General features: G+C 55.6%; 2 protein-coding genes across 4 annotated transcripts; both read left to right on the top strand.

The window, feature by feature from the left end:
- The first annotated feature begins 3,133 nt into the window (after positions 1-3,133).
- Positions 3,134-8,300, top strand: PRR14 (proline rich 14). 3 transcript variants are annotated; one of them, XM_019436359.2, is made up of 12 exons: positions 3,134-3,450; positions 4,249-4,320; positions 4,445-4,613; positions 5,267-5,388; positions 5,459-5,648; positions 5,883-5,926; positions 6,128-6,237; positions 6,539-7,127; positions 7,264-7,333; positions 7,414-7,505; positions 7,766-7,837; positions 7,988-8,300. In XM_019436359.2, the coding sequence occupies exons 2-12, from the start codon at positions 4,298-4,300 to the stop codon at positions 8,205-8,207; spliced, it is 1,701 nt and encodes a 566-aa protein (XP_019291904.2). In that variant the 5' UTR covers positions 3,134-3,450; positions 4,249-4,297; the 3' UTR covers positions 8,208-8,300. The 3 variants fall into 3 exon arrangements, with proteins under 3 accessions (XP_019291904.2, XP_019291903.2, XP_053750302.1); XM_019436358.2 differs by having other exon boundaries at positions 3,136-3,450; positions 7,928-8,300; XM_053894327.1 differs by lacking the exon at positions 4,249-4,320 and having other exon boundaries at positions 3,139-3,450; positions 7,928-8,300.
- A 1,458-nt stretch (positions 8,301-9,758) lies between these two features.
- Positions 9,759-22,325, top strand: FBRS (fibrosin). The gene is made up of 18 exons (XM_053894326.1): positions 9,759-11,312; positions 11,602-11,781; positions 12,520-12,555; positions 12,676-12,705; positions 13,768-13,816; positions 13,908-14,208; positions 15,603-15,904; positions 16,110-16,315; positions 16,431-16,475; positions 16,691-16,786; positions 17,023-17,091; positions 17,894-17,923; positions 18,303-18,374; positions 18,684-18,804; positions 18,910-18,990; positions 19,959-20,042; positions 20,165-20,372; positions 20,504-22,325. Exons 1-18 carry the CDS (start codon positions 10,857-10,859, stop codon positions 21,084-21,086), a joined length of 2,949 nt encoding a protein of 982 aa, XP_053750301.1. The 5' UTR covers positions 9,759-10,856; the 3' UTR covers positions 21,087-22,325.
- The last annotated feature ends 1,161 nt before the right edge of the window (positions 22,326-23,486 follow it).

The following is a 23,486-nucleotide window of genomic DNA, read 5'->3' as shown; positions in this document are numbered from 1 at the left end:
TCCGTGTGGAGCCTGATGCGGGGCTGAAACTCAGGAACTGCAAGATCATGACCTGAGCCAAAATCAAGAGTCAGATACTTAGCCACTTAGCTGACTGAGCCACCTAGGCACCCCTCCCTTCACCTTCTTGATTCTCTACTTCCCCCAACCTTCTCCCTTCCTCTGAAACCCTCACCATAAGCCCTATCACTTCACCATCAGTTCTTCTGACCTTGACACCTCCCTATGATCTCTCCCTCAACAACATCAACAACAACAACAACAACAACAACAACAACAACAACGAGCCAAGTATAGAACTGATGGCAGGTGGCTCTCTAACTGGGGAAGAGGAGTTAGACCATAGGTAGGACCAGCTTTTCTCAGGATTTGCTTACAAATTCTAGCAATAGCTGACCAGAGAGGAAAAGCCCTCAGAGGTGGATCTTGAAAGCTCCTCAGCTGGGGAACTAAGTTGGTCAGGCATGTGCTGCCACCTGGCTGGAATAAGTCCTTTAAGGTGGAGAGGACAGAAGCTGCAGGAAGTAGTAGAGCCAATGGCAATTTTGTGTACAGGGACTTAAACACCAACCTCCTGGGAATAAGCACCTGTTTATCCCCAGGGCAGAGCATGTAGGAGGAGTTGAACTCTTGTTAAATGGTTGATGGGAACCACAACAGCAACCCAAACCCGAAGCTTCCTGTCATTTTTCGGGGGTGGTTCTTAGGAAAGCTCTGTCATTGACCATCCCACCCATTCCAGTCCCCTGCAGCCACAACCCAACTCAACCCACCCCAGCTAATCTGGAGCTCGGGCTAGAGGCTTCTGCAGACAAAGGTACTGAGCAGAGCTGGCTTGAGGGCCAGAAGGGATAGGGTACTCTGAGAGAAAGAAGAGGTGGTTTTTATCTTTTTTTCTTTTTTGACAGAGAGGGAGAGAAAGAGAGAGAGAGAGAGCGCGCGCATGAGCTAGGGAGGGGCAGATGAAGAGGGAGGGAGAGAATCTTAAGCAGGCTCCATGCAGGATCCACTATTAGATCATGACCTGAGCTGAAATCAAGAGCTCAACCGACTGAGCCATCCAGGCGCCCCCATCTTCCTCATTTTACCGGAGACTTCATTTATCAGGCACATTCAGGTGTGTCTTCTCATTTGATCTTTATCTTTCAAGTCGATTTTCAGATAGGCATGATAGAGTTCATTGCTCCCATTTCACAAGTGAGACCACTGAGGTCAAGAATAGTTAAGCAGATGGGAGACCCAGACTCAAAGGGACCCATAACTTCTTTCTTTCTTTTCTTTCTTTCTTTCTTTCTTTCTTCCTTTCTTTCTAATGTTTATTTATTTTTGAGAGACAGAGAATGGGTGTGTGCACATGAGCGGGGGAAGGACAGAGAGAGAGGGGGGACAGATGATCCTAAGTGGGCTCTGTGCTGACAGCAGAAAGCCTGATGCGGGGTTCAAACTCATGAATTGTGAGATCATGACCTGAGCTGAAGTTGGACACTTAATCAACTGAGCCACCCAGGCACCCTAGAGTTTCTGAACAATGATGCACCGATGGGCCAACCTCCAGCCACATCACCTGCCCCACTGGAAGTTGTGTGGGGCCTCTTGCCAGTGGATCAGCACACATTGACCAGGCCCTAGAGTGTGTACACAGGTGATGGGTGAGGTAAGAGTTGTTGAAATGGTAGTCACAAAAAAGGCAGAGGTAACACGGTGAGGCTATCAGGTTTGCTATTGCTGACCTGAGCTTAGGGCCGAGACACCACAGTCTACATTAAACTTCAATTTGATAAACGCCAGCACCCCAAGTTAGGTCTTAGGGCTGGGCCGTCCCTGCCAAATTCTCAGACCCAGATCTTTTCCTTAAGCCTATGTCCTTTGCCATTGCCTGACTTCTTCAGGAGACCCAGAGAATCAAAACTCTGATCAGGCATGCTCTACCCTTGAGCGCTTTTCTTGCCTTGGGGCTGGGGAAGCACCTGTTTAAGAAAGTGAGAGCCTACAGAGGGCCTCTCAACTCAACAAGGTTGAGAAGGATCGCCAAGCACTCACAGCTGCAAGCATCATCAGACAGCCAGCCCCCATCCAGGGAAGAGAGAACACTTCCCACTGGAAAAGCTGTTGTTCCCCCAACACCAGAAGCCTCATCGTGGATTTCCAGAGGACCCAGCAGGCCTTGTGTTACAAAGAGAATTGCTGTAGGCTTGGGAGAGCTATCTGGATGAGCCCTTGCTTACAGAGTGGGGGAGTCTTCACTTTCCACACCGGCTCTTGCTGAGTCTGTTCTTTCCATATCATTCTCACTATGTCAATACGTTTATCACGAAGTCCCAGAAGGCAGAATTCTGCTGGGTTGGGCTGCACCTTCATCTCAGACCCAGGATTCTAGGCTTCAGGCTTTCTTATTCCACCAAGAAAATTAGGTACTGGTTTGGACGAGGAAATTCTGGGGAAGGAGAACTAGTGGAGGTACAGGCTCTGGTTACGCGGTGAGAGCCGCTTCACAGTTCAAGAAGCTAGTACCTGCCCACTTCCTCCCCACTAATAGCCCGACTCCTGGTAAAGGTTGCATGATGCAGACTCTCCCAAGCAGTGGGAATGCACCCTCGATCCCTTACTACTAAGGGCTATTTCCAGGCCCCTCTTGAAAGAAGGTTAGTGGGAGCCCGGAACAGAGAGGCAAGCTGCCGGACCCTACGGAGCACGCCAAGGTGGGTTATTGGTCCCCTGCAAAGGCGCCCCTATACTGAACACTCGGCGTGCGCCGCAGAAACCCCCACACCTCCAGGAAGGTCAACGCCCCAGCCTCCTCCCAATTTTGGCCCAGCCCAGCAGTCTCTCCGGGACATAGCGCAAACACAGGAGCTGGAGGTGGCATTATCCTTAGTCTCTGGCCCCTAGCCCCTCCCCAGATCTTCTCAGCGACGTGGGAACCCGGCTGAGGAATCCCGGAGGGTAACCGGAACCGCCCTCGATGAGGCCTCTCTAGGAAATTGGGAATTTCACTTGTCGCTAGCAACTCAGTTCACGTTTATTGGCCTGAGAACCAAAAAAAAAAAAAAAAAAAAAAAAAAAACCGGAAGATGCCCTTAAAAAACGTGGCGGCACTCTAGTCACTACAGCTGCCTCAGTAGTTCAAGAAACTTGGCATAGTCTTCGGCCACTGACTGGCCTTCACAAAACGACTCCATCCGGTCCACTTCGGTTCTTCGAGGACAGAGCTACCTGCCCTCAACTATAATGGCGGCGGTGCCCAATTTGGCTTCTTGCCCCTAGGGAAGATGGCTGCCAGGTGGCTTCACTTAGTTTCTCACCACCCCGGAAGACGGGGATTGGCGATTGGGCGGCGCCCGAAGGCTCCGAGAAGAAGGCCCTCGGCGGTTGGACAGTGCTGGGTAAGGCTGGTTTTAAAGGAGCCGGAGGTGGGAGCCGTCGAAGACCCGGGATCCGCGGGAGGCGGCGGTGAGCGGCGCGCGGGGGAGGGCACCGAGCGGCTGGAGAGAGGGCGGGAGGAGGGAGGGAAGGAAACATTTGAACCATCTGGTCCTGGGCTGGGGAGAGCACTGGGCGGGGAGCCGGGGAGGGGTGGAGGATGGGGTCGGTGGGTGGGACCTCCCGAGATTGGAGTGAAGGGGGTATCTGTTTGACAGTGGATCCCCGGGGATCCGGACTGAGTTCGTGATGCTCAAGCTCGGGCTGCCCCTGTCTGAGTGGAGCTTTGCGGAGCCCAAACTTACAGGGAGAGGAGGATCCTCGCGGCGTCTGATTGGAGGAACCGCGCTGTAGGATTCTTTCCACAGGGATCCAGTGTAGGGGATCTGGTGGGGCGGGGGGTGCCGTCGGTGTGTGAGAGTATTGCTTCTGAGTTCTCGGCCACTCGCTGGCAGTGGATGAGGAGTGCAGAGGGATCCGGCAGAAAGTGAGCCTCCCAGGACCGGGATCCCAGCTGATCCCGGGGGATCTCAGGGCGGATTCTAAAGGGACAAAGGCCCCACCAGGAGGCTCGGGGCCGTGGGAGAACTGGGGCCGCTGCAAGCCAGGTTCTCCCGGGAAGTGCCAGTCTGGGCGCGGGTGATCCACTGATTTCGGGCGACGGCAGCGGGAAGACACTCGCTCCGGACGGCCAGCCGGGGGCGCCCTTTTACGCCCCAGGGCCCCGGCCTGTGGGCTACCGGGAGCCTTGGGCGGACCATGAAGGGCGGAGCCCCAGGGGAGGGGCTGGCCCTCACTCCCCGCTCCCCCGCTCCCCCCCCATCCCAGGCTGCAGCCTGGGATCCCCCAGGGACTCCCCGGAGCCGCCGCTTCCCCCATGGACTTGCCCGGGGACTCCAGGTGAGAGCGCACCCCGCCCGCCTGTCTTGAGCACGGGAAACGGGGAGCCTGGCAACCGTACCGGGGAAACCACAGAACTAACGACAGACCCAGGCGACTGTCTTCTGCTTCTCTCATCCTCCAGCCCACCTGGCCGGCCACGTCTGTGCCGCCAGCCCCTGGCTCGAGCATTATGGGGAGCCAGGAGCCCCAAACGGCCGAGGCTGCAGTCTCTGGCAGCCCCTTCGCCCTTGGAAAAGGCCTCTCGGCGGGTCCTGGCTGTAGTGCTGGAAGATGTTATGGCTGCCCGTATGGTGAGCCCCCTGAACTGAAAGGCCCCTTCTTCTTCAGGTCCTCTCTTCAGTACCAAGGTGAAACTAGATCACTAGTGAGGATAATTGAGGTCCAGATACCTCATTCTCACACCCTGCTCAGGCAGTCTCACTAATACTAGAGTTCTGCTTAGCTCTCAATCCAACCTAGATTTGGGCAGAGTCTCTGGTGCCCATTCCCCACTATCAACCCAGCATTGGTGGTTCAGTGGTAGAATCTCGCCTGCCCCACCATCAACCCTGTTGGGCTGCAACCACATCTCTACACTCTTAAGTATGAGAAACCCTTGCTTTCTTCCCGGGCAAATTTTTAAGCTATCCTTGGGAAGCAGGCTGAGGACTTTGGCTCCATTGCACAGATTAGAAAAAACTGAAGCCCCAAATAGGGCAGTGACTCACCCAAGGTTACTCTCTCCCTTTCATTTCGCCAAATAGCCAGGGTGAGATTACTGCAGCTCAGGACACTGTAATATCTGGCCCCTGATTCAGTTCAACTCACTTCTTTGGGTTCGTAAGTGAATTCTAGCCACAGTCTCTGTCACTTTGATGGCACAGGGCACTGTTAGGTTCAGGGAGGCCCTGTCCAGTCTGACCTCAGTCCATCACCTTGCTCTTGACACTTTCTCCTCAATTAGGTTCCCCTGGTGCCCCAAGAAGAGACCACCACCCCACAACACCGCAGCAACCGCCGAGATTCTGTCCGAAACCAGCCGCCTGCCTCGCCATCCCAACAGGCTACGTGGTCCTCGCAGACCAGGTGAGCATGGCAGGATAGAGGGTAAACGGGACACAACTGAACCCCTCTGATATTCCTGTGTCCTCTCTAGGCCTCCCGACCCACTGCACTTATGCCGAGAGCCCTTGAGCCGCACCCACCGGCCCCCTTCTACCCTGAGACGGAGATCAAGGACAACCCCTGGCCCAGAGGAAGGCCCTTCACAAAAGGTGGACTGGGCCCCCCAGCCTACTCTGGTGGTGATGCTAGAAGACATTGCCAGCTCAAGACCCGCAGCTGAGGTATGAGTATTTTGGGGTAAGGATGTCAGGGCTCGTTCAGCTGGGGTAGCTTTTGCTCTGAGTAAGGAGAATATTATTTTAGATGGAAGACATCGAGGAAAGACGTATATGGAAAAGTCTTTGGTGTGAACCCCGGCAGGCCTTTGGAGACTTGAGAGGGTCGGAATGTGGGTAGCTAAGAAGGCTGAAGGGGGCTTCCTTGCCTCCCCCAAAACATTCTTTGTTTACACCCAGGGCTTTGCTGATGAGACTCCCAACTTCATCATCCCAGCAAGAAGGTGAGAGGGCTGGGGAAGGAATTATCGAAATGTCCAGGCAACACCTGTTACCCAGGCAACTAGAGTTAGGGGCATCAGAATTTACTTGTCCAATCCTTCCTTGTAGCACCTTCAGAAGCCTTAAGGGACAGGGGAGGTGCTGGCTCAGGTGGGATCTGGACCTGGAAGCTCCCTCAGCCTTTACCTTCCCCTTAACCCCAGAGCCAAGCCCATGACCGTGGTTCACCAGCCAATGCTTCCGTCCAGGGACCTGGATCCCCCATTCCAGCCATCTGCCTTGCCTGAAGACCCTCTGGAGAGCCCACCAGGAGGTAAGGACTCAGAGGGATGAGATTTAGGGCTCTGGAAAATCCTAGCTGAGTTTAAAAGTATCAGAGGCAAAGGTGGGGGTAGGGCTTAACTCCTTCCCCTCAGGGAGCTCAGTGTGTGAAGTTGGGGTGTAGACTTCAGAGGTCTGAGGTTCAATTCCTCAATTTAGGACTTAGCTTTTTAGGGGTGGGCTTAGACTTCTGTGGGCAAAGTTTAGTGTTTGGGGGAGGAGCTGAGGCTACTGAAGTAGGGCTTAGACACCTGCAGTTGAGGAATGCCCATCTGAGCCTCTCCTTTCCTTAGCCCCGGATCCTGTACTGGAGCCCCCATCGATCCCACCGCCGTCCAGCCTTTTACGCCCCCGCCTCAGTCCCTGGGGCTTGGCTCCCCTCTTCCGTTCCGTCCGCTCCAAGCTGGAGAGCTTTGCTGACATCTTCCTCACACCCAACAAAGCCCCACGGCCCCCACCCCCATCACCTCCCATGAAGTTGGAGTTGAAGATTGCCATCTCAGAGGCTGAGCAGTCTGGGGCTACTGAGGACACTGCATCTGTCAGTCCCCGGCCCCCTATCCGCCAGTGGCGGGCCCAAGACCACAATCCCCCAGCACCTCTTTCTAAGCCCTCTCTGGGCCGAAGCCACTCCTGCCCCAATCTGGGGCCCCCTGGCCCAGATACCTGCAGCTGGCCCCCTGCTCCACACCACCCGAGCCGGTCACGGCTCCGGCGGCACACTGTGGGTGGTGGAGAGATGGCCCGAGCCCCACCACCCCCTCGGCCCTGTCTCCGGAAAGAGGTCTTCCCTCTTGGAGGAGCGGGAGGCTCTCCTCCCCTCATCACATCTTGTTCGTCCACCGCATCTACTTCCTCCTTCTCTGAACCTGCAGAACCCAGGTAGTGCTCTCAATAAACCCTTCTTAAAGCCCTGGCCACAGTCTGGGCCCAGCCTCCTTCCCTACTATCCAGTGGGCAGGAGATGGGGATATTGCTATGAATATTATTTGTCCCTGAGCCTTGACCTTATCTGCAGGTTGGGCTCAACCAAGGGGAAGGAGCCAAGGGCCTCAGAGGACCAGGTGCTTTCAGACCCTGAGACCAAGGTAGGAGTAGAGATGGGGGGAGGAGACAAGTGGGACTCTGAGTCCATGCTGCACCCTTATCCTCTGCCCTGTTTTTGCAGACCATGGGAAAGGTTTCTCGATTCAGAATACGCAGGACACCAGTCCGTCCTCAGCCAAACCTTACACCAATGGGACTGCCTCGACCAATCAGGTGAGTGGCTCATTGTACATGCAGCTGCCTTGGCCAAATAGGTGTAGGCTTGGACCCTCTGAAGTGGGGCTCTGTCTTCTCTCAGGGAGGAGTCAATTTGGTCTGAACATGGTTTGCACTTAGAACTATATGTCTGTCTCAGGCAGCACTCCTGGCCTCAGTGTGTCCCAGAAACTAAAATATAGACCACACCTTGCTTATCCTTTTTTCAGGGCACAATGGCCCTGGGTTTTTCAATGGCCTCTGCTCTTTGCTCCCAGGTTGAACAAGAAGGAGTTCAGCTTAGAAGAAATTTATACCAACAAGAATTATCAGTCACCTACAACCAGGAGGTGAGAAACTCTGAAGGCTTGGGGGTAATAGAGGGAAGGCTGGAACCAGGGGCCACGCTGGTAACCAGCACCCCTCCCTGCCTGGTCCAGGACCTTTGAAACCATCTTTGAGGAGCCCCGGGAGCGCAACGGGACTCTGATTTTCACCAGCTCAAAGAAGCTTCGGCGGGCTGTAGAATTTCGGGACAGCAGCCTTCCTCGATCCCGGCGGCCATCTCGTGGAGTCCGGGCTGCAGCTGGCAGGACCCTTACCTCCAACCTGGCCCCCAGCCCAGATGTGGGACCTCTGCTGCAGCAGCGGCTGGAGGAGCTGGATGCCTCACTCCTGGAGGAGGAGGAAGTGGATAGGGAGCATCCCCATCGGACCTAGGAGCTCCATCTGTTTGTCCGTCCATCCTGAAGCATCTAAGGCAGTTATATTTTTTTCTTTATATTTCTAGTAAAGTTTTCAATATGTTTCTGATTCTTTTGTATGTCTCTGGCTAAGTTTGAGATTGACTGACAGTACCAGCTGATGTTTTTACTTTGGCTCCCAAAGACTGGGAAATGGGGGAGGTGCCAGGGAAGGCAATGAGGGTTTGATACGGGAAGTGGGGGAATGGTCATCGGACATACTTCCTTGATTTAAGAATTTTCCTGTGTGGAGGGATACTTGAGAATCTGTTCCAGAAGATACTGACTCTGAACCCTGGGCAGGGTTCTCTAAATTCACTTACATCAAGGAGGAGACTGAAGGACCCAGAGTGGACCAAGGCCTTGATCAATATGGCCCTGAATTCCTCTGAACATGCAGGCCAGGATTTGCTTCTGGATTCAAGACATAAGAGTAATCAGCTGTAATTGAGCACCTACAACAACCTGTCATGTACTTGCCCTGCAGATAGCACTATGAGAGGGAATTATACCCATTTTACACACAAGCAAGCTGGGGCACCTGGCTGGCTCAGTTGGTAGAGCACGTGACTCCCATCTCGGGGTCATGAGTTTGAGCCCCACATTGGAGGTACAGATTTTTTTTTTTTTTTGTAAGTAAAGGAAGGAAGCTGAATGTGTAATGAGATGTCCTTGTTAAAATGGTTAACCCAGGCAAGCAGAGGCCAGAAGTGGCATTCTCCATCTTTGGTAACTTAGGGCCAGAACAGAGCAGTGGCTAAGAGCACAGTAAGGCTTCTTGAGCCCAAATCCTGTGTAGGAAACTCAATGTGTATTAATTCCCCTCCCCCTCTGTAAAACGGGGCTAATATCAGTACCTTCCTAAAAGAACTCTTACTGTCAAATGAGTTAATATGTGAGAAAGTGGCCGTGGCCGGCACACAAGTGCAAAGTGTTTCCTATTAGCACGCGGAGACCACTCTCCCACGCAATGAAACGATAATGAGGACGCAGCTTCCTTCTAGCGCGTCTGGTGCTCGCAAGGCATGCCGCGTGCTCGAGCCACCCGGCACCGAGGGGATCCCGCTGAGTTGCCAGCCGCTCAACAGTACTGCCAACGCGCGTGCGCGAGAAAGCCAGGCGGCCTGTGGACTTAAGGCAAGCGGCGGAAAGGGAGAGGCGACGTAACTTGCTTTCGAGAGGCACTTTCCGCGGCCGCACGCCGCCCAGCGGCCAACCGCCTCCTAGAACTTGCGCACCACCTCCTGGCTCCTAGTCTCGACGCTGTCTGAAGACGGGCCAATGAACAGAGAGCAGGAAGAGGCGGGGTCACCTGAGGGACCGCCCCAAGCGCTTACTTCTAACCAGTCTAGTCACAAGACCTGATGAAGGGCGGGGCTAATCTGACGTATACCCAATCCAAGATTTGAGGGCGGTTACATATTACCCATTCCCCGGAGCTTGACTCCGCCCTTCGCCTTGACGTACACTTCTCAACCTATCAACGACTAAGCTTGTGGAGGGGTGAGGGGAAAGGGGCGGAGTGTGGGAGGAGGCCGAGAGAGGAAGGAGGCGTAGGCTGAGGAGGAAGAGGGAGGAGGGGCAGGGAAGTCCTGACGAAGAAGAGGCCCAGGACTCCAAAGGAGACAACAGGAGGGTGCGCGGGAGCTACCCCGCTGCCCAACGGCTGTTCCGGATCCCTTACGGCGCAAGTCAGGCAGAGACGGAGGAAAGGAGGAAGAGACTTTTATGTCGGCAGACAGAGAAGCTCTACCCGTCACCGTTGCCTCACATCCGGGGCTTTGGAGGGCTGGACCCGCGGCCCCGCCCCCCCCCTCGCCTTTCATGGCGACCGGAGGCGGAGGCTGGAAGAGCTGGGCCTGGAGGAGGCCCCTTTAAATCTCCTTAAAGGGGCGGCCACTGAACTCGGCAGACTACATCGGCAGCCTTAAAGGGGAAGCCATCGAACAGAAGCTTGACAAATTGAGAACTGTGCTGTTGGGAGAGCTGGAACGAGTGGGGATTCTCACCGCCGTTTCTCTCCCACGCAAGAAGTCCTTTAAAATCAGCTTAAAGGGGAAGTGGCCGCTTGTGGAGGACCAGAAACTTAACTCCCGGGCCCTTAAAGGGGCGGCCTGCTGTTTGGAGGACCCTGGACTCCTTAAAGGGGTGGCCTCTTTTAGCCGGAGGACTTGAGACACTTTTAAAGGGGAGGTCTACGTTTCGGGGCGAGCTTTCGGTCCCTTTTAAAGGGGTGGCCCTTCCTCTTCCTCGGGGAGACTTGTCTCGACCCCTGGCAGGGGGCGGCCACTGCACTAGGCCGGCTGGACACCATCGGGTCGTTTTAAAGGGGTCAGGGGCTGGACAACTTGAGGCCTCGCCTTAAAGGGACGGCCGCCCCGTTTTCAGCGTCTCGGCCCCGCCGGCCCCACAGGGGGGGCCCTCGGGCTTGTCGCCCCGGGGGCGGCGCCGGCTCCCCGGGCCTTGGCCTTGGGGCAAGCTCGGGGCCAGTAGATCCTGCTTTAAAGGGGAAGCCGTGGCCTTTTCGTCCCTGTGCAGCCGCCAGCGCCGCGCCTGCGACCCCGGGCCTGCGGACAGGTCGCTTCGGGCCCCGCCGCCTCCGGATGCGGCGCTGAGGGCGGTCGCCATGGAGACGGCAGCGGCCGCGGCTCCGGGCCCGGGCTGGGCCGCTGAGGGGGAGCGGCGGCGGCGGCGCTGCTCGCGCCGAGACCGAGACCGGGAGCAGCGGCGCCGCCGAGGTCCCGGCGGCGACGCGCCCCGGGCCCTGTTGGCCGCCCCGCGCGGCTCCTCGTCGTCCTCGTCGCCGCCACCGCCGGCCAGGCCTTGGTCGTCAGCCTCGTCTGGAGAGCGGCCCGGAGGCCCGAGACGACGGCGGCCCCGTCCCAGGCCTCGGCCCCCGCGACCCCGAGCTCGGAAGCGGCCTGCCGGCTCGGGCAGCCGCGGGGAGGAAGAGGAGGAGGAGGAGGAGGGGGGCGCAGACGACGGGGAGGCCGAGGAGGAGCCTGAGGAGGAGGAAGAAGAAGAGGAGGACTTGATCGATGGCTTCGCCATCGCCAGCTTCGCCAGCCTTGAGGCCTTGCAGGTGGGGCCTGGTGGGGCTGGGGACCTTTGGGGGCTTCAGAGGGGCAGGGAGAAGGGTATCGTGCCTGGAGTGGGTGGAGTTGAGGGGGGAATGCTGGCACCCCAAACCAGAGCAACCGGCTCCTCTGGCCAGGCCTCTGCCCCACCCTGGGGTGGGAGGAGGTAGAGTTAGTCTCCAGGGACCAACCAGGTTATCTGGTCTGAGAGCCACTTTGGTAGCCTGGTCACCCCCAGAGAGGTCGGGAGCTTTCCTTTCTCCATCTACTTTAGTCCCACCTCCTCCTCCACAGAAGGATGCATCTCTTCAGCCCCCAGAGCGACTGGAACATCGGCTGAAGCATTCTGGGAAGCGGAAGAGGGGGGGCTCCAGTGGGGCCACTGGGGAGCCAGGGGACAGCTCTGATCGGGAGCCTGGCCGGCCCTCTGGGGATCGGGCCCGAAAATGGCCCAATAAACGGAGAAGGAAAGAGGTGAGCTTGTCATAGATCCTTGTCCTTTAAAACTCTGGGCAGAACGACCTTCACATAGACCTGTTTTTCATCAGTAATGCCACTGCCCATCGTAAACAGTGATTTTATTTTCTAAGGGCAAAGAAGGCAGAGCAAATTTGAGCCGTCTACTCCTCATTCCGGGTCTGACAGAGACATTCCTATAGTCAGACTTTTCTGCTTTTGGCTGGCTCTGTTTCAGACACGTTGATAATTCAGAGCTGTATCAAAGAGATTTCACTGAATCGTAAATGAATTAGATAGGGTCTCAGCCCTCTCTCTTGAGGCAGTAGTAATCTCCCAAGAAAAAAACAATCTGTGAACAAATACCTAGACCAAAATCTGAGAAGCTGTAGAAGGCAGAGGTCTGGGAGAGATGCTGTAGAAACCCACATGAGGAAGCCACTCATTCTGCCTGGGGGATGGGAGGAGGGTTGTGGTTAGGGAAAGCCCCCTAGGATGTCTTAGTCAGGCCTTGAAGGATAGTCATAATTGTGTTAAGAGAAGAAACGAGCCAAGTTGTTTTGAGCAAAAACACAGAGATGTGAGAATGTATTTGGAAGATAGAACATTGGGAACGGTGGGCACTAGCAGGAGAAGTAGCTGGAAAAGGATTGAGCATGTCATGAAAGACCTTGAGTTCTTTGCTGGGGAGTTTAGACTTTATCCAAAGGCCTTGCCAGTCAGCCTCCCTTACCTCTGGACTCTGGTCTTTCTCAGGCCTCCTCCCGTCATTCTCTGGAAGCTGGATACATAGTAAGTGCTCTCCACCTGTACTGGTCCCTCCCCTCTCAATTCCTCTTTGGAAGTCCCCTCTCTACCTTGGGCCCCACTCTTCTTCCCTCTTGTGACATCTCTGTCTTTCCTTCTCCCCAGTGCGATGCAGAAAGCGATCTGGACGAGAGGGTGAGTGGGGGTAGAACTTGTGGGGTGGGCAGTGTTACAACTTGTAAAATGTACTGCAGCTTAAAGGTCTCCTATGTGCAGCAGACAGAGCCTCCCCTTGAGTGGGGAACATAGGTTAGGGTGGGCCAGGATTGCATGTGGGGAGGGGGAGGGAGATTGAGAGGGTAAATGACTTCTTTTCTTTAGTAACTAGCGCCAGATGACCAAAGATTAGAAAGCCCATGTTTTGGTAATCCCACGTTTTTCAAAGCCCTTGGAGATACCAGTGGTTCTCCACAGAAATCCTAGGTGACTGTGAAACTAAGCTGGTCCTTCCTGCTAGCAGTTAGTCTGCTCTCACAGATTAGAGTCCCAAGCAGAGATTATGGCAGTGAAGATTCTAAACTGTTGTGGTCAGTGTCAGAACAAGTCTTATAAATTAGATTTCGGTTTTTGCATCAGGCTTGACGTGCTTGTTTTGAAATAATGTGTTGTAGCAGTTGATGCTCTACTCCTATGACTAACTGAGTTTGTATTCCCTGATGTGTGTCTTGTTTTAGCTTAAAAAGTTGGCTGGACAGGGGCTGTGGTGAACCAGAGAGTTCTTGTCTGTCTTAAAGGAGGTGACCACTGTCTAGTTCTAGCTAATTTCATGCAAGAATAGGAGCCAGTTTTTAAGAGAACCTGCAAGTCTGAGTTTTTATGAGGACGTCTTGCATTTATCAGCAATTAATTTTCAAAGATTTTGCTAACACTTGTGGACCAAACTGATCTGTAAGTCAGGTAGACATGTGGGCCAGCAGTTAGTGATCTCTAACATTTTTGCTTTGATGTGTCTACTTCTTTGCTATGTAAGTTCTACCTTGATTCAGTTCTCCTGGTCTAATTTCAGGCTCAGCTATCCTACCGTTTTTCCCAAGGATAGGCTCTCTGGAGCCCATAGTCTTTGCTGGATTTTAGCTAAGCTGGTGAAATAGACTTATTACCATCACTTATTCCTAGCAGGCTCTAGAGGCTGTTAGCCTTCCTGGGTTAGAGCCTTCCTGAGCAGAACCTGACCCTGTCCCTACCCTTCTTCCCCAGGTCTCCGATGATGACCTCGATCCATCCTTTACTGTCTCAACCAGCAAAGGTTGGTCTCAAGGGCTGGGGCTGGAGACAAGGGAGGGAAGTTGGGTGAGCGTGGGCCTCAACTGAATATGTCTGCTGTCCTGTCCTCACAGCCTCGGGCCCCCACGGCGCCTTCAATGGGAACTGTGAAGCAAAACTCTCCGTAGTCCCTAAAGTGTCGGGCCTGGAGCGGAGCCAGGAACAGCCCCCAGGGCCCGACCCGCTGCTAGTGCCTTTCCCCCCGAAGGAACCACCGCCTGCACCGGCCCCTCGGCCTCCTGTCTCACCCCCTGCACCCCTGCCGGCCGCCCCCAGTCTGCCACCCCCACCCCAGCCCCAGCTGCAGCTTCGGGTCTCGCCCTTCGGCCTCCGCACTTCTCCCTATGGCAGCAGCCTGGACCTCAGCACTGGCAGGTGAGTGGTCCAGGGGTTTGGTCTGATCTGGAAGGACCTGGTCATTTTGGCGCCAACCCCTGCATTCTGTGGCTGGGACATGGGATGGTACCTGTGGGATGTGACTTGAAGAAAGGATTCCGAGGCTGAAAAGTTTTAGAGACGCTGGGTGAAACAGATTTAAAGAAGTTACTTGCTTGCGGGACTTACCAGAACCTTTCCACCCTACATTCACATGCAGGGAAATCCGCTTTGTGCCGTTTCTCAATTTTATTTGCTGGTGAGACCTTCTTGCAGGGCACATCTGCTAGGAATACTGTTCTTCAGAACATACTTTGGGAAATGCTGACATGATGATTAAGGGTGCTGGCTTTGGTGTCAGTCAGACCTGCACTCAAAATCTTGCTCTGCCACATAGTGACTGTGTGATTTTTGACAAGTCACTTAATCTCTCTGAGCCTCCATTTCCTCCTCCTGTAAAAAGAAATAGCAAGAGTACCTTCATCCTAACAAAGCTATTGTGAGGATTAATTATGAGTTAATGCAGTGTTTCCCAAAGTGTGTACGTGCATCGTCAGTGGTGCGTGAGATAATTTGAGCTGTTACGTGAGTAAATTTTTTTCAGTTGTTACTTGCTTTAGAAAAACATGACTAGTATCTCAAACCCTTGATTTCACATGTGTGGCTTGGGCGAGGCTAAGTGAAAAGCCAAGAAAGAGTTAAATTAAAGAAAGAAGTAAATGGTACAGGTGGTTGCACGGACGCAGCAGCAGTTGGGAAGGTGGTGTGACATGTTGGAGATTTGGATTAGCATGTAAAGCAGGTGCCAGCACTTGACCTACAGTAAGTGCTTGTTAAAGGGTAAGAATCACTGACACTATTATTATCATTATCGATGCTGTTCTATTGTTGTCATTTTCATTATCGTTCTTTTTCTTATTCTTGAGAAAACTAAGGCTCAGAGAGGGGCAGTGACTTGCTCAAGGTCACCCAGGGTGTCAATGGCAAGACGGGCCTAGAATTCAGGTCACCTGACTCCTAGGCCAGGCCAGGGAGGTGCTGCTTCCACTGTCTTAGGGTGGGAACCCAGGTGGCTTAGGTTGTAACTAAGCGGCAAAGTGAACGACATGTTTCGTGCTGCAGTTGAGTCAGAAAAGGGCAAGTCATGTGGCCAGAGACGTCCGGGCAGCTGTGTGGAAGAGATCTGGAGAGGGAGAGCGTGGGGGTCGCTGGGTGTGGGAGGTACCTCAGTCTGAGGATGGGCTCCCTGGGCGGGGGTGGGGGTCCTGGGGGCCGGGTTCTACCACCTTCCATGTTGGAGAACCAGGGTCAAGGTATCGCCCAGGCTTCTGACCCCCTCCCGTCAGAGCTGGCACCTCCCAACCCCTCACTCATCTCCCCACTTCTCTCCCCAGCTCTTCACGGCCGCCCCCCAAGGCCCCGGCCCCTCCCGTGGCTCAGCCTCCCCCCTCATCATCCTCTTCGTCCTCTTCCTCCTCATCTGCCTCCTCCTCGTCCGCGCAGCTCACCCACCGGCCCCCGACGCCCTCACTGCCCCTGCCTTTGTCCACCCACAGCTTTCCCCCCCCTGGGCTGCGGCCCCCCCCACCACCCCCCCACCCCTCCTTGTTCTCCCCTGGCCCCACCCTGCCCCCACCCCCACCCCTGCTGCAGGTGCCAGGGCACCCTGGGGCCTCAGCCGCTAACGCCCTTTCTGGTGAGTTTGGGGTCCTGGCCGGGGGGTGGGGGGCCATGGCCCCGGGCTTGGGCCCAGTCGGCTTTGGGGCAGCTGGACCTCAGCAGACATCAGGGCTTGAGGAGGGAGTGGCTAAAGGCCAGAAGGGAAGGCCAGTCACCTGGGCCCAAGGAGGCTGACCTGGTGGCGACAGATATTAAAGCCTTCTCCCCCTCCCCTCCCACAGAGCAGGACCTGATCGGCCAGGACCTGAACTCTCGCTACCTGAATGCCCAGGGTGGCCCCGAGGTGGTGGGGGCAGGGGGCTCCGCCCGGCCCCTGGCCTTCCAGTTCCACCAGCACAACCACCAGCACCAGCACACCCACCAGCACACCCACCAGCACTTCACCCCTTATCCCCCGGGCCTGCTGCCACCCCATGGCCCCCACATGGTGAGCTCCTCATTGGGCTGGTGATGAGGCTCAGAGACTTGGGGGGAGGGTGTGGCTTCCAGGGGAAGATCATGGGTCCCTGGCTGGCAGCTTACTCTTCCCTTCTCTTCCCTAGTTTGAGAAATATCCAGGAAAGATGGAAGGCCTTTTCCGGCATAATGTGAGTGTGTGTGTGTGTGGTGTGTTATGTGATGGATGCATCAATGCGTGTGGCCCTGACTGTTGGGGATCCAGTCTTCAGCTTCAAAAGCAAGAGCCTTGAGCCTGGGAGAGCTCCCTGGGGGATTTTAGGGTGGAGGCCAGAGGATTGATGGGCAGACGAGACGTGGGCTGCCCCTCCACCCCCAGCTTGGACTAGTCCCCTTCTCTCCACAGCCGTACACGGCCTTCCCTCCCGCAGTGCCCGGCCTCCCTCCGGGCCTCCCGCCGGCTGTCTCCTTTGGCTCCCTGCAGGGGGCCTTCCAGCCCAAGGTGAGCTCCCAATCCAAATACCACCACCTCCCACCCTGTACAAACCCAGACGCCCCGGATCCACATACCTTCTTCCGTTCCCCAAAACCACACCCATTCTCCTGTCCTCCCCTTGTGGACCTAGATTTCTTCAGAGCCAATGCACCCTCCCTGTCCCAGCCCCCAGCTTGGTTCCAGACCCCTTTTTATGCCTGGCGCCAGCTCTCCTGACTGATCCCTCCACTCCCCTTTCCCAGAGCACGAACCCCGAGCTGCCACCACGACTGGGGCCAGTGCCGAGCGGGCTTCCCCAAAAGGGGACACAGGTGAGGGGGGCCAAGGCAGGTCCTGGGGGAACTAGAATATCTGTTGAGGGAGAGCAGGGTTGATTGAAAGTGAACGACTGATCCCTGCCTTTAATACACGATCAGGGGCATCCCTGAGAATCTCACGAGAGGGAATTTCTGTAAAGGACAAGGTTTACCATGCATGAGGAATAGGAAATTTCATGAAGTTGTCCCAGAAGTGAGCTTACTAGGAGAGTAGTTTTTGTAGGAGTTTTCTAATTTTTCAAGTTACAAAATCCTTTTTTTTTTTTTTTTCAAGTGACATCACACCAGGAAGTCCTGTCCATAAAACAATGAATGAAAAGATAAGCTGCTCCTTTGTGAAGTGGCACAGGGAGCAGCCTTAGAGCCCACGGCTCTGGGAATATCATGAAAAGCACAGGATGTGTTTCCTAAAGGGTAGACTAGACCAGAGATTTTGCAACCTCTTTTAGCAGCAGTAAAGGTTTTTTTTACTAGAGGAATCTTCAGCAGAGTCTCACTATGTAAAGCTGTTAGTAGGATAGGTTCTGAGATTGAGAAAGCTGCCTGTCTGCCTCCTCACTCCCCGGTCCTCCAAGCAGGGGCACGTCCTTGGGGCCTGGTTCAAGACCTTAGTGCTGGAGGGGAGATACCCAGAGTGGGAGAGATGGGGAAATCAGTCTTGACAGAGGCAGGCAAGGCCCGAGGGAGCCACACAAGTGCTCTGGTGTTTGGGTGGGGATTGGGGACTGTGGAGACGAGGTGCCCAAGACAGTAAGCAGGTCTGAATCGCCGCCAATCTCTGCTTTGCCATCCCCAGATCCCCGACCATTTCCGGCCACCTTTGAGGGTGAGTTTGGTGAGGACCTCAGGCTGCATGAGGATGCGGGCTGGTGTCAGGGTGTTTGGCTAAGGGCGGGTCTTGCTTGGGAATGAGCGAGAAGCCCAAGACATGGAGGCAGCCAGATGTGGAACAGCAGAAAGGGAAAGGCTTACAAGCTACAGACCTGGGTTCTGATGTAACTGGCCGTGGGACCTTGGGCAAGACAGTTTATCTCTCTGAGCCTCAGTTTCCTAGGCTGTGAAATGAACCTAGTCATCCCTCAGTTGTAGGGATGATGAGTGGGGATGTTGTGTGGCAAGGCTGGGCCTAGGACCAGGCCTGGAGTGGGCGATGAGTGAACGTTCTTTCCTTCCCTTTCCCTTTGGTTATCCTTCTGGGGCGGCAGAAACCAGGGAAGTGGTGTGCCATGCACGTGCGCGTGGCTTACATGATCCTGAGACACCAGGAAAAGATGAAGGTACTGGGGCCGGAGGGCTGGGGAGAGCGAGAGTGGGCCAGCCTGAGCCCTGGGCATCTGCCTTTGGCAGAGCTTGGCCGAATTGCTTGGCTCTGTCCCGGTCACTGCCTGAGCATTTTCACAGTTAGTACTAGGTTGTCTGGCTAACTAGGGGGAGGTGGTCTGAGAAGGCTCTGAGAGAGGCAGAGGCTAGGCACCCAAGCCCCTTCTTGGCGCCCGCCAGCCCTTGGAGGGGACCTAGGGGTGGAAGAGCAAGAGCGGGACTTCACCTGGCTCCTCACTCACCACCCCTCTCCCTGTCCCACGCAGGGCGACTCCCACAAGCTTGACTTTCGGAACGACCTCCTGCCCTGCCTTCCGGGGCCCTATGGGGCCCTGCCCCCTGGGCAGGAGCTCTCCCACCCGGCCGCCTCCCTCTTCACTGCGACTGGTGAGTCTGGCCAGCCCTCTCAGGGCCTGAGGTTCCCTGTCTATAGCCCAAGGCCCACCTTGCGCCCACTCAGCCTCACCAGAATCTCCCACCTCTCTGCCCCAGGTGCCGTCCACGCTGCAGCCAACCCTTTCACCGCAGCTCCCGGGGCCCACGGAACCTTTCTGAGCCCCAGCACCCACATTGGTAAGAGCCAAGGGCATGTTGGGCAACCCAGGCCTTGTCCCTGACTTCAGGAGTTCTCAAGCTGGGGATGGAAATTAGACTTGAGAGGCGGCTGGAATGGGGGTAGGCCTGGTTCCACTTGATTCGTGACCTTGGGCGAGTTACTCTAACCCCTCTGAGCCTTGATCTTGTCACCTGTGAAGTGGGATAGGGAAGGGAGAAGCGATTGCCAATCTCTGCCACCTCAGACACTGTCTCTGAAATAGCCAGTGGTAGGGGGTATAGTGTGCCACCTGGGAGAGGAGGGTGGAGGAAGGCTGTGCACGCCCAGGTGAGAACGTAGTCGCTGGCTCCTAGCAGTCTTGTCAGGCTTCGTGGGGAGATTTAACTCGGGTCTGTGTAGACACAAGGGAATTGAGCCTGATAGCGTAGGATTAGGTGTTCCTGGAAGAGGAAGTTGTGACACGTTCCCCTAGCGGGGTAGGTTAGTTGTTCTGACTGGCTATGTGCATGAAGTTAGGGTCAGGTTGGGAAAGGCCCTGCATGTCAGGTGGGAGGAAGCCAGCAGAGATCTTCGGGTGAATGGTTTGCTCTAGAGCCAGTCTGGGTGGCTGGTGTCGGGGGATTGTGGGGTAAGACCTTGACCTCTGGAGTCAGAGAGGCCTTGGGCTGGGGGTACCATTTACTGGCTAGATGACCGTTGGCAAGTCACTTCACTTCTCTGAGCCTGTTTCCTCATCTTTAAGTGGGAGTGATCCTGTCTGCCTAGTGGGGCTTGTTGTTTGTGAGGTTAAACAACACGATGCATGTCAAAGCCTAGTGCCTTGCCAGGCCTAAGGAGGTGTTCAGCGCCTGGTGGTTAAAACCAAGACCCAAGCGGCCGAGAGCTCTGGGGCCTGCTTGCTAATAAGCTGCCTCTTCCCTGCCAGTCTTGGTGCCTGATCAGAGCCGGCTGCCGATGCTCTGACCATTCCCCTTTTCTCCCACAGATCCCTTTGGGCGTCCCACAAGCTTCGCCTCTTTGGCTGCCCTCTCCAACGGGGCCTTTGGAGGCCTGGGCAGCCCCACATTCAGTGAGTGCGGGTGGGGTGGGGCGGGTGGGTGGCTGTGGCAGTGGGCTGGGGAGGGGGGGTTGTCCCTGAGTGGGGCCTCCTCCTCGTGGCTCCTGTCACTCCCTGCTTCGCCCTCTGTCTAGACTCCGGCGCCGTCTTTGCCCAGAAAGAAAGCCCAGGGGCTCCACCAGCCTTCGCCTCCCCGCCAGACCCATGGGGCCGCCTGCACCGCAGTCCTCTGGCCTTTCCTGCCTGGGTCCGGCCCCCTGAGGCCGCCCGGACTCCAGGCTCAGACAAGGAGCGGCCTGTGGAGCGGAGAGAGCCCTCTATCACCAAGGAGGAGAAAGACAGGTGTGCTTCCCCGCCCCCCCCTCCACCCCCCCCACCCCCCCCACTGCCCACACCCCTGGCCCTCCCTCCCCGAAGCCTGGTCTGGTCGCAGCCTGGTCAGACCACTGGAGTACCTCCATTCTTTCCCACAGGGACCTCCCCTTCTCACGGCCCCAGCTCCGAGTTTCTCCTGCTACTCCCAAGGCCAGGGCTGGCGAGGAAGGGGCCAGACCGGCCAAGGAATCAGTGCGGGTAAAGGAAGAACGGAAGGAGGAGGCCGCCGCCGCCGCTGCTGCCGCCGCCGCCGCCGCCGCTGCCGCCGCCGCCGCTGCCGCCACCACCGGGCCTCAGGGCCTTCACCTACTGTTTGAGAGGCCCCGGCCACCCCCTTTTCTGGGCCCTAGTCCCCCAGAGCGCTGCGCTGGCTTTCTGGAGCCAACCTGGTTGGCAGGGCCCCCTCGCCTTGCTAGGCCACCCCGCTTCTATGAGGCTGGCGAGGAGCTGACTGGACCAGGGGCTGTGGCTGCCGCCCGCCTCTACGGTCTGGAGCCTGCCCACCCCCTGCTATACAGCCGCTTGGCCCCGCCACCGCCACCTGCTGCGGCCCCGGGAACCCCTCACCTTCTCAGCAAGACCCCCCCAGGAGCCCTTTTGGGGGCACCACCTCCACTTGTGCCCGCCCCCCGGCCTAGTTCCCCACCTAGGGCCCCTGGCCCAGCTCGGGCTGACAGGTGAGGGAAGGGGAGGGGCGGGGGCCAAGCTCCATCCCCCTTTCCTTTTGACAAGGTCCTAGAGCTGAGGTTTCAAGCCAGGGCTAGAGGGCAGAGGTCATGACCTCACCAGCCATCTCTGAGGTCATGGAACCTGGGAGCAGAAGCCCCAACCCCCACAAGATCAAGCATCAGATGGACCTTGGGGTCACTGGGAGGGCAGAGGTCACAATCCTCTAGAGAGAGGGGTGTGTGTGTGAGTGTGTGTGCGCGCGCGTGTGTGTGTACATGTGAGAGATGAGAGTGGGGGTCATTTCAGAGGTCATAGCTCATGATCTCCTGAGGTACACCATCGCCCCCTCTGAGGGCCCCTAGGCCCTTGGCCTGCCTCCCCAAGGGCTCACTAAGCCAGAGGCCAAAGTGCCCCCCCTCCCCTTCACCTACCACCCAAGTCCTCATGCCCTCTCAGGGCTGGGGGAGGAGGGGCTAACGGAAGGGGGGTTCCATGTACATATTTATCTCCCCTTCCACATAGCCCCCCAGACCTTTTGTACATTTTTACAGGGGTGCCCCTCCCAATAACCCCCCTTCCTGGTTAATTAAATCCTCAGACTGGTGCTGTGTTCCTAGCCTCTGGCCTCTCTGTGGGGGGAGGGGGGATTGTAGAGGGAAGAGCTGGGAGGGGACAGGCAGGAACCCAGGGCTTATCCCTGGAAATATGGAGTCAGCAGGAGACAGAGCAACAGGGGAAGGGACCTGGGTACCTAGGCTGGAAAGAAGGGCAAACGCTTCCTGCTTGGCTAACAGCCCAGGTCCCCCCCGCCCCCCCAACTTGTTCCTGTTACCTCTGTGTGCCACCATTCCCAAAAGGCTCAAATCTCTAAGCTTCAGACTCCACCTCTTAGTGGCTCAGTCCCCCTACTCCATTTCCAAGTGCCCCCAGGACTCCTGGGCCCTGCTCCCCAGAACCCTGTTCCCCAGAACCCTGCCCTAGGCTGGGGGGGTGGGGGGCAGAGAAGGTCACCATGTACCACACACCAAAGAAGGGGGTCGGCCCGGGGGTGGGCCACACAGGCAGCTTCTTCAGCAGCCTCTCGGCAGCAGTCCCAGCCTTCCCAAAGCAGCAGGCGCCCCCAGGCTGGGGCCCAACCTAGAAGGCAGGGGTCAATTTAACAAAAACATAACGTTGACTTTTTTTCCCCGGTGGGGCTTATTCTGTAACATGACTTGCGGATATTTATATAAAAATGAGTGTTACAATGAGGCCCCTTGGCTGCTCTTTCAGTGTGGGGGGGGGGGTCATCCGGCGGCGGGCAAGGGGCATTGGGTCAGGGAGGGATGAGGGAGGACAATACTGAAGACAGGACATGTCCTGGAAGGTTCCCCTTCCCACCTGGGAGAGTGGTTCTTTTACTTGTAGATGGATGAATTGGGGTGTTGGGCATTGACGTTTTTCACACATTTTTATATAACCCAGGGGTACATACTATACGGGTTCAAACCAGACAGAAGGATGGCAAAACTAAATTTCCCGTTCACCTGCCAACCCACGCAAGCCCCATGCCTTTTCTGAGGTAACCACTCGCGATCATTTGATATACGTTCTTCAGGCCCATTTCCGTGTGTTTACGTACGCGTACGTGTATTTGCGTAGTTGTGTTAGAAAAAGATCTGCAGTTTTTTTAAACACTAATTTTTATGTGTGGTCACTATAAAACAAATGCAAATACATACTACAGAGGGAAAGTGCCTCATAATATCACCCCTCAGAGATGACTGCTGCTAATTGTCAGGAGTATATTCCCCCAGTTATTTTTCTAGCTAGAAGCTTAAAATACCGTGAAAAAAAAAAATGGGATCCTGTGAAATGTACTATTTTTCAAATGTCCTAATTTTACTTTTTTACACTTAACATTATTTTTTGATGTGATCATTGAAAACCAAGTGACTAGGGGCACCTGGGTGGCTCAGTCGGTTAAGCGTCTGCCTTTAGCTCAGGTCATGATCTCACGGTTCTTGAGTTCGAGCCCCACATCGGGCTCTGTGCTGATAGCATGGAGCCTGCTTGGGATCCTCTCTCCCCTCTCTCTCTGCCTCTGCCTTGCTTGTGCTCACTCTCTCAAAATAAATACACTTTAAAAATGTTAAAAAAAAAAAAAAAAAAAAAAAGTCCAAGTGGCTAAACCCAGCTAGAGCCGCTGGCTCCCCCGCAAGCCACCCAGAATTGTCTTGTCCCACTGTATCCATCGCCTTAGAAGAGATGCGTCTGACATTCTCTACTGTCACTCACTGTACATACCCAAGACTTCTAGGGAAGACTCAAGCCTAGATCGCTCCAACAAGTCACAAACAGGTTGACCAGAAGAAGAAACTTGGCTTGTAGACAAGATTTCACATGGCAGTCCTCGCTTTCAGCTTCTTTAGA

This window comes from Panthera pardus, unplaced genomic scaffold (genome assembly GCF_024362965.1).
Source record: "Panthera pardus isolate Hobbes unplaced genomic scaffold, ASM2436296v1 HiC_scaffold_5, whole genome shotgun sequence".
In the NCBI taxonomy this organism is placed as follows: domain Eukaryota; kingdom Metazoa; phylum Chordata; class Mammalia; order Carnivora; family Felidae; genus Panthera; species Panthera pardus.
Note: the sequence above shows the minus strand (reverse complement) of the source record. Positions and strands in the feature narration are given on the sequence as shown.